This window comes from Oncorhynchus masou, chromosome 26, assembly GCF_036934945.1.
Source record: "Oncorhynchus masou masou isolate Uvic2021 chromosome 26, UVic_Omas_1.1, whole genome shotgun sequence".
NCBI classification, from domain to species: Eukaryota; Metazoa; Chordata; class Actinopteri; order Salmoniformes; family Salmonidae; genus Oncorhynchus; species Oncorhynchus masou.
In genome coordinates, this window is record NC_088237.1 from 8,830,755 (window position 1) to 8,840,869 (window position 10,115).

The window sequence follows — 10,115 nt, forward strand, 5'->3', positions numbered from 1 at the left end:
CCCCCTGTTTTTTTAAACAGCAGTAGCAGCCGAGTACATCTGAGTCATTACTATTTGAAAGCACACAATGGTTACCAGGTTATACAGAGGTCACCAAGGGGTTACAGAGAAATGGGAATCCATATCCCATGACCACCCCCCCAACCTCAGCAGACCTGAGCTCCAGGTACACAAACACAACCCACATTTCATTTCCTGGAAACATTGCTTCTATTGTGTCTGCTGCTTTCAGAGAACGGAAATGTGAAAACCCCATTATTAAGAGCAACCAAATGGATTATAATGACATGGTTACTGAGTCACAATTCCGTCCAATTAACACTGGGAGGCCGTCGATGTGATGCCTCGGGTTCATTGTGCCGCATGCGAGATACATTAGATTCCCCAGAGCCTTAGGCAGTTCTGCTCACCTCCTAGCCCTGCACCCATTTTACAAGACAGAATGACGCGGGCAACTTTGTTTTTCTGATAGGACGCATTTTTTATAAATGGGGTGATCCTCTATCAAGAGACAGTCATCAGATTAGAGCATCACTAGGGAGAATAATTGTTTGTGTTTAACAAAGGAATATAGGGTGCCATTCTGACAAACGCTGTACATAGTATATAGCTCCCTCTAGTGTTCATGTAGAAATCAGAAACAAATCCTGCTCCTGTTTCTATTTCTGAGGGTAGAGCCCCACATAATACCCACAAAACCTAGCGGTCAAACAAGGAAATGGTTCGTGTCATTTTTTCTACCATTAATTTTTCCCTTAGGGAATTTTAGAAACATGTAAAATAAGGGCTGTTTCATCCTGTAGGCTTACCCTAGCGTGACGTTTTGGTCTCCCCGACAAGATGGCTTTTATCAATATATTCAGCTCTATTTACTCAGATCCAAAAATGCTAATTAGCATCAAAGCAGACATCATGTAAGACTTCAAATCCCTGCAAGCTCCGGCACGTAATCGCTGACACCTTTGCTAACATGTATTGTGTCAATTTAAAACTTACAAGACAACTCACAGAATTGTCCATTTAAAGAAATGTAGCCAATTTATGACATTTAGCTAACATTAGTAAATCCAGCGATGCTTACCTGTGCCTCAAATCTAGTCTCGTCCAGATCATGGCATTTATAGTTCTTTATGATAGCAACATTACCATTTCATGTGGGCACTCCAGGGTAAGCCTACACTAAACACAGCCCTTATTGTTTCTAATTGGACTATGACGCCACCCTGAAACAGTCAGGCAGCTTAAAATGTATATTATAAACTGGGTGGTTCAAGCCCTGAATGCTGATTGGCTGACATCCATAGTATATTTAAGCAATAAGGCGGGTGTGGTGTAAGGCCAATGTACCACAGCTAAGGACTGTTCTTAGGCACGACACATTTCGGAGTGCCTGGACACAGCCCGTAGCCGCGGTATATCAGCTATATACCATAAATCCCAGAGGTGCCTTATTGCTTTTATAAACTGGTTACCAGCGTAATTAGACATGTAAAAACAAATGTCATACCCGTGGTGTACAGTCTGATACACCACAGCTGTCAGTCAATCAGCATTCAGGGCTCAAACCACCCAGTTTATAACAGACCGTATACAACAGGTAAGACAAAACATTTACTGCTCCAATTGCGCTGGTAACCCATTTATAATAACAATAAGGCACCTTGGGGCCACGGCTAAGGGTTGATGTATCCTTAGCCGTGGTATATTGGCCTTATATCACACCCCCTCGTGCCTTATTGCTTAAGTATCCCAATACCCAAATTATTTTAATTGCAGTGGAAAACTTCAAGAATTAAAACCGGACATGTTTCAGAGGGAATCAATTTATTTAAATAATTATATATCATTTCCACATAACTAATGGACATGATTCAATAAAACCAGACCATGTTTCTACAGTACATATATTCTCCTAAACCTCAGTGCAGAGGGGGAACAAACATGGATCCCTCCCTTCCGGTCTCTCTTTCTCTTAAATATACATGGAAGGAACAGCCCTGGGCCTGGAGAAGAGCAGCTGCTTTAGGAACATAAATATAGAAAACAGAGCTGTGTGCTGCAGCCAGGGTGGTGAGTTGAGAGGGGGGTCCTGGAGATGTCGTGAAGGGATTGGAGTGTAGGTGGGCTTTTGTTTTTACTCAGTGAGCCCCAGCTTCTTCTTGAGGGACTCTGGCATCTCTGGGGGAGGGGGACGGGGCAGGCGGAAGTAGACCTTCACGGAGTCGTAGATGAACCACTGCAGGGCCGTCAGGGTACCGATCATGATGATGCGGGCAACCAGGCCCTTCCACACACCTTAGAGGGGGAGAGAATGGGAGAAGGGATGTTTAGGGGAGGTGTTGGTTGGAAGTGTAGAAATAAATTACATCTGCTTTGTTGTTTCTTTGAGCGGGCCAAACACCCAATGTTGGACAGTTATATAGGCAAGAGAAAAAAAAAAAAATATATATATATATATTTCAGTTGACTATACAGCAACAGCACAGGAGCGCCCTCCAGAGGTGGATCTAAGGAGCATGTTGTTGGAATTGGGACATTAAATAAATCACACCCATCTACCCCCCTCTCCCAGTAATCAGAGAGGATTTGAATGGATAAAGTAACCTGAGGTACCAAATCAGTTTCACAAATCACATCCGTGATAACTTTGAGGAAGGATGCATTTCCTAAGTAAGACGAGCCCTACGGTTGTCCACTCACCTTTAGGTCCGAGCTTCTTGAGCACTTGGGCAGCAGTGCTGCCACTCTCCTTGTTCAGTACAGACACCACTGAGTCCGCTGGGTGGGACACGATGGCACAGAACACACCAGCTGCAGGGGACAGACAAATGCTCAGCACACAATCCAAAATAGGCCCACAATACCATCAAACAGAAGCCTGGGTCATCTTTGCAAGTCACCAAATGGAAGAAAACTGATTGAAACAGGGAGGGACAACTACCTGTACATGCACAATAAGAAATGCTTATTTTCATTTTCCTTTGCAAAACATTTTTCTATGGTGTGCACTAATGAATACCACCCCGGTTTCTCTGGGTAGTTGCAGCAAATTGGTCACAGATCTAGGATCATATTACGCTTCCCACAATCCTAACCTTAGTTATTACAAGGACAACAAACCAGACTCTAGGTGAGCTACTAGACCTAGGGCCGCCACCATCCTACTTCCTGTGGTACTACTCACCGATGTAGCCGGCAGTGAAGGTGACGATCAGCTGTTCGCCCTTTGTGCACTCAGCGCGGGGTTTGGGCACCACATGTTTGTAGAGCAGCTCCACGGTCCTCTCAAAGCAGGCAAACTTCATCATGGTGTAGGGGATCTGCCTCATCCACAGGGGAACCACACCCTTGTAGAACCTGAGAGAAAGGAAGGGGGTAGGGAGAGAAAGACAGAAGGAAGAATGTCAGTTCCAAGCAGGCAGATCAGAGGGAACGAGAACTCTGATCAGAAACCATAGGTGAAAGCATATGGTGGTCACTAACAAGGCACTGACTTTTACCAGACAAGAGTGTAAAAGAAGATGAACTAACTGGGATTGTCCATCCCCCAGCATAGCTGCACTGGTAGGGGCCCACCAGGGAAACTGAGGGTTGCCAGTGCAGCAGAGGTGCTGGGAGGCAGGTAGACTGCTCTCACACACCAATGACTCAAGCACCTCCAACTGTACAGCCAAAAAGCCATTGAGGGCTTCCAAGCTGGAGCTGCAGCACTCAGAGACAACAGCACCAGCACAGAACTGCCCTCCAGAGGTGGATCTAAGGAGCGTGTTTGTTTGGTAACCTCAAATCAGCTATGCAGAGCAAGAATTACTTCTGTAGGCTTATGTTCCATACCAGCCAAGAAACACCTAATTAATGTAATCAAGGCTACAAGTTGTCAGATTTGTTTCACCTCGTGTAGGAACAAAAGCATACACATGTATCTGTCCATGAGCAGGATTGAATACTTTCCCGGGTGATACAGTCTCCAAAACAAAAACTAATAGACCACCACAAACACAATCTACTCACGCCCATACTCCCTCCTCTGCGAACATCTTGGGAGCACACTGTCTGAGGTTGTTGGCATAGCCGGGGCAGGTCTGGATACGCACTTTACACGCCTCCATGGGGGCCAGGGCAATATCAGCGAAGAACTCTGCACTGGCAGACGCAGCCAGGTACAGGGATGTCCTCCACAGGTAGGTGTTCTCCTGTTAGATGAGAGGGGGCGAAGTCAGTTGTGGTCCTGTGTGGGCTAGCAACACCAAAGTCACGCAGGGATTAGTCAATGTAAGCACTCATTGTACTGTACTTGGATAAAAGCGCCTGCTAACTAGCATGTCATTTATGATTGCTGGTGGGTGAACGAGACCCTTTAAAACACTGTAAACCAGGGAATCCAACCGTATTAGTTTCTACCCACATTGGTTACTACCCCTGACTGACCTCTCCAAGCATGTCGCTGTAGAAAATCTTGAACATCTCATAGAAGCCAAACTTGCAGAGACCCTGCATGGAGTAGCCAATGAATGTAGGGGCCCAGCCCTTAGCCAGCCCTCGGGCTCCATCCTCCTTCAGTGTGAGGGAGAAGCCTTTGCCAATGCTCTTGTACTTGTCAGGGTCCACCTAAGGAAGAAAAAACAATTGATTAGCAGAGAGTCAAATGAACAATGGGGGTAGACTAGATAAGAGACCTATGGGCTGAAATCTAGGTCATTTTATCTAAGGTTTCAAGGCCATGTTTTTTTTTAACTAGCTAGGTTACAGGTTGTGAACTAAGGGGTTATCCATAATTAACATGACTAGTTATAGCTAGTGATTTATCTAATGTCTGCTAATCTACAGGAATCTTCCACCCAATCACAAATCTAGTTTTCCCACCCAATTTTTTCTTCATCTATTCAAGTGCATAGGAATTAAGGGTACATTTGGGATTGGGCACCTTTCCTTTCAGGAGCTAAGGAGGCCTTCACACAGCAGACAGCTACAGGGGGTACCACAAACCTGGATGCGGCACTTGACAAGGTCGAGGGGTACAACAGCTGTGTGTGTGAGGCCGCAGCTCAGGATACCCCCAAAGCCACAAAGGGCATAATACTTTGTCGAGCCAAACTCACAGCTCACATCTTCAGAGTCTGCACCAAAAAAACAAAACAATACATGCCCAACATGCAGTCACGACACATGCAACACAGGACAATAATCACCAACAAACATGCCACCATTACATTATAACACACCAGGGAATGAGCCAGTTAAAATTTCAAACACTTGTGAATCAGGGTTCAGGTAAATTCCTTTTCAATTCAGGAAGTTAACTGACATTCCAATTTACCCCAATGCTTCTCTGATACATGCATTTTTATTTTAAAATTTGAATCAGTTTACAGTGTACTTCCTGAATTGAAACTGACCTCTGCTTGTGATTTTAAATTGATTATTATATACCCAGGATTTATTTCACTCATTTGATGAAGTAATCGTAAAACAGGGTTAAAAATCTGTTAAAAAAAATAAAAATTGAATTCTAACTTGACTCGAAAATGTCTAAAAGGTTTTACAAAAAAATAAAATATTGTTGAAGCATGAGCTGTATAGTTAGCTAAAATACATATAGCTTGCATAAATACATGCATCATTTATACTTTAGTCAATTTAAAGCTAGGAATAATTCCATTGAGGTGTAAATTACTTGGGCCTTTGGACTAACTTAATAAAGCCATAGGCTAAATTCTAGCAATGCATAGCTGCACTTTGATCATGTTATAAATAGCAGGGTGAAATTTCTGAAAACATTTTCCCATTGTCACTCCTGACCTTTCAGTGACCTACAAGTCCTTCAGCTTTGGATTAAGAAGGGGAATGGTAGCAGGCAGGGAGGTTCAGGAACACTGGTGATTGTGAATCACACACTTACCATGCGATGGAGGTCATTCGAAAACAATTTTTAAAAATCAGGTGATCAGGTGGGATAAAACGTGAGGTTGAACAATGACAATGATTCCACCACAGCTGCACAAAACCGGGCTGCTTGATACATCCATTCTCCCATGCAAATTAATGCATTTCAGACAACAAAAACATGTTAGCGTGTTGGGTTTTAAGTGGCACCAGGCCACAGGGTTAGACAAACCTGCATTCTGCATTTGACCAGATCGAGGGGCACTAGGGCAGCATGTGTGGTGCCACAGCTGATGATGCCACCAAACCCACAGAGGAGTAAATACTTCCGTGAGCCAAACTCACAGCTGTCTCCCTCTGAAGAAAGAGTCAGGCAATACTTTCAAAATGGGGACTTGATGTTGTTCATTAGAAAAGTGGTAATAAGTAAAAGCAAACTGCATCTTCACTGGGCTAAAGGGCAAATACAAGTGGAGCTTAATTGTGTGTGTCCTGTCCTATGTAGTCTGCATAGGCCTATGTCAAAAGTGCAAAGAGCCATGCACACGTGGAACATTTACTCCCTGTGAGGGCAGACTCTTGTGCAACAGGCGATGTACTAGCAGAGCAGACTAGCTGTATAACTAATCAACCAACCAGCACAGTGTTAAGGCTATAAAAAGAGGACACTGGCCAGCAAGCTCTAAAACTAACCAAATGCCTGACCCAAATATGTCACCTTTAGAACTAGGCTGGCTAAACCGTAAAAACATTTCATAGAAATGTTTCAAGTGACAATGAAAAACAGCAATAATATTGCAATGGTCAGAATATAACTGAGGGGTGGTTGAAGGCCAAGCTTTACGTTACAAAAAGGATAGCATTTCAAGTGATACTAAATCTAGACAAAACTTGTCAAACTTATCCGAATTGAGAACCAATTAAATGCCCCCGTCTAGGGGTCAGACGCATATCATTAGCCGGCTGGTGTGCTAGAAAGCAATACACAGACATTCGCCTAAACTACTACTTTGCCCTTTTGAGTTAGGGGCCTCTCACCTTGGTTTTAAACAGCGATTGAGGGAAGACATGAATTCAGTTCAGATACCTGCGGCATATTTCAAAGTTTACATTTGCCCTTCCATGTCCTCCATAGACAAGGCCTAGCCTGTCTTTGACATTCCACATTAATGACAGTGGCTAGATAGCGTTAAAAGTTTGACCAACACACAAGTCGTATCTATTAAATAACACATGTTGATATCTGTTAAATATCACAATAATAAAATTTATATCTCGTTTAATCATCATCGATTCAGTTGGCTGCGTACTTGCTCGCTAGCTAGCTACATGCTAACTGTACTTGTAAGCTAGTTAGCATGCAGAACATTGGTTTACCAGCGATTGCTGCGGCAGCGAGGTTGCGGCTCTGTTTGGGCTCCTCGGTTTCTTGGAGGGAGAAGTGCGGAGCGTTGAAGGGATTAGCCCGGGACAACTGTGTTAGTGTGGTCGGATACATGATGGCCAAAACCGGGCTGTAGAATGAAAGCGAATGTTAGCAAGCTAGCTCACTACAGTACCTTGCTATAGAAACACGATCAGCAGTAACACAGCTCAGCTGACACAGAGCAGGCTAGGAAGGGGGTTGGAATGTCACGTGAATATGTAGCTATAGTTTGACATCCAGATAACATGGAATGGAAATGCAAACCGTATTCCATCATGTTATTGTTGGTGTTAGCTAACGAGCTAGTTCGGCTTCTGGCTAGTTAACTAGCTAACATATTTAGCAAGCTCACTACTACTAGCTAGTGAGCAACTGATTAGCTAGCTTTCCCAAGGTGGAACAGTTGCACAAGACAAGCTAGCAACATGAAACATTTTAAACGTCCTAAACACAGCATTACAGTAAAGACAAGCCTTAATATTCCCTTCTACTGTAACATTTTAAATTCGAATTATGTTCAGATATTTCATAGTACTTCACTCACTCTCTTGGTGTCTTAAAATGGCTCCTACTGCAACCGGCGGCTCACAGAGGCCGAACGTCCTCGCAATAAATTAATTTGTCCTTCCCTGACGTCACGGAGAAAAGTGGGAGAGACCTTCTGTGTTCTGTCCTATCGGGGACGATATATGGAATGACAGTGCGATCAATCAAAATGCGGGGTCCAATCACGAAACAGGACGTTCCTAGTCCTTCAGCGCTATTGCAGAAGTACAACGCTAGAATGCTCTTTAAATTTGGTTTTAGAAGTGACAGTGCCACCAACCACATGGAAGACTAAACAGTTGATACATTATGGAGTGCTGTGTGCTAGATAAAGACAGGGAGTGAGGGGGAAAGAGAGAGGTAATGTAAACATGTTTCTCAGGCCAATAAAGTCATTTGAATTGAATTGAGAGGGGGGAGAGGCAGAGAGAGAGCGATGCAGAGAGAGAGAGCGATACAGAGAGAGAGAAAGAGAGAGGTGAGAGAGTAAGAAGATTACTATGCCTTGGCAGTCAGTCTATTCTTTGCCATGGTATTAATCTAGGCCTGTGGAGCAGGGCAGTCTTCCATCCCTGCAGGTCAACAGTGTCAGGGCAGTCTTGACTTTTTGCCGCATTCACGTTTTAGTCGGAACTAGGAAAATGGTTATAGTTATACACATACCACGTTCAACCAGTTAGCATGTCAGAAATATCAGAATGCCCTAGTTCCGAGTAGCATGTGAAGCTCTGAATGATTGGACCAGTTGAATAAATATCAAATCAGAGAGCCACAGAGAATGAGAACCACAGAGAATGCCTTCATGCCTCTACCACAACCTATATTTAACAATTATTTGGCAATGGTCAGTCAGTAGGCAGCTCAACCCTGCTTCTGGCGGACTGTGTGTAGGTGTCTGTGTGAAGTTAAAATTAGCATCAGGGTCCTATATGAGTGCAATAGGTGAAACTATTCCTGATTTCCACTCTGGGCTAAGTAGAGTGTATTCAGTGGGGCCTGTATTTTATCATTGACACCATTACAACAACAAAAATGCCATCAGAATGCATTATAACTGCAGTACACTGACGTATAACTGCAGTACAGTATATTGCAAATAACACTATGTTCAAAATAACACTGTTTTTTTTACTGCAGTAATTTTGCAGTGTAAGTGCAGTATAACTGCAGTTCAATAGCAGTACACTGCTGTTATTCTGCAATTACTGCGTCCAAAATACCAGTCGACTGCAGTCACTGCACTTTCACTGCAGTTTCAAAACGGCAATCTTTTTTGTAAGGGCAGGCTCAGCTCCCCTCTGCAGCTAGAAAGTACTGTTGTAAGAAAAGCTATTAGCTATTTTGTAGCTATTTTGGAAAGGCTGCTCTAAGGAGTGCCTCAAGGCTCCATCCTCGAACCTCTGCTTTTCATTATTTCCATGCTTCCCCTGAGCCCGATCATCTGCCACTATGGTCTCAACATCCACTGCTATGCGGATAACTCCACACCAAACCCGCCTCATCTCTCTACCCCGTCTCTGATCAAATATCAAGGATATGAAAACTGGATGACATCCAATCTACTCAAACTCAACAGTAATAAAACAGGTCATGCTGCTGGCTCCCAAGGCTCTCCTCAAGAAAGTGGGAGACCTCGTAATGTCCATCAATGGCTGTTCCATCTGCCCATCATCTGTGGTCTGGTCCCACTCTCTCATTTGAGCCCCACATAAAATATATCACCAAATCCGCCTTCTTCCACCATCACTTGTTACATCACGTCTGGACTAGAGGTCTTCTCGGGTCCAAAACTGAGGACCCGTACGGGCCCGATCATTTTTTAAAGGGGGTGCCCGAACCTGAATGAACCCGCGGACAAATAGACCTTAATATGTTGGATAGGCCTTCTATAAGTCAATAAATTCACCTTATTGGTGTAAAATAAATATCTTACAGGCTATGCAGAGCTGTGGTTACATACAGTGTATTCAGAAAGTATTTTTTATTTTATACCTTTATTTTACTCGGCAAGTCAGTTAAGAACAAATTTTCAATGACGGCCTAGGAACAGTGGGTTAACTGCCTGTTCAGGGGCAGAATAACAGATTTGTACCTTGTCAGCTTGGGGATTTGAACTTGCAACATTTCAGTTACTAGTCCAACGCTCTAACCACTAGGCTACCCTGCCGCCACAGCCTTATTCTAAAATTGATTAAAATGTTTTTACCCCTCATCAATCTACACACAATACCCCATAATGACAAAGCAAAATTACAGGTTT

At 43.6% G+C, this 10,115-nt stretch overlaps 1 protein-coding gene and 1 non-coding gene across 3 annotated transcripts; both read right to left on the reverse strand.

The window, feature by feature from the left end:
- Positions 1-1,803: 1,803 nt before the first annotated feature.
- Positions 1,804-7,953, reverse strand: LOC135514726 (solute carrier family 25 member 3-like). Of its 2 annotated transcripts, none has more exons than XM_064938272.1 (8): positions 7,854-7,953; positions 7,261-7,397; positions 4,987-5,117; positions 4,429-4,608; positions 4,012-4,193; positions 3,185-3,357; positions 2,701-2,811; positions 1,804-2,295 (listed from the first exon to the last, which is right to left on the reverse strand). In XM_064938272.1, exons 2-8 carry the CDS (start codon positions 7,379-7,381, stop codon positions 2,135-2,137), a joined length of 1,059 nt encoding a protein of 352 aa, XP_064794344.1. In that variant the 5' UTR covers positions 7,382-7,397; positions 7,854-7,953; the 3' UTR covers positions 1,804-2,134. The 2 variants fall into 2 exon arrangements, with proteins under 2 accessions (XP_064794344.1, XP_064794345.1); XM_064938273.1 differs by lacking the exon at positions 4,987-5,117 and adding an exon at positions 6,116-6,240.
- Positions 3,536-3,770, reverse strand: LOC135515137 (small nucleolar RNA SNORA53). The gene has a single exon (XR_010451763.1). It is a non-coding gene; the product is annotated as a small nucleolar RNA SNORA53 (small nucleolar RNA).
- Positions 7,954-10,115: the final 2,162 nt, after the last annotated feature.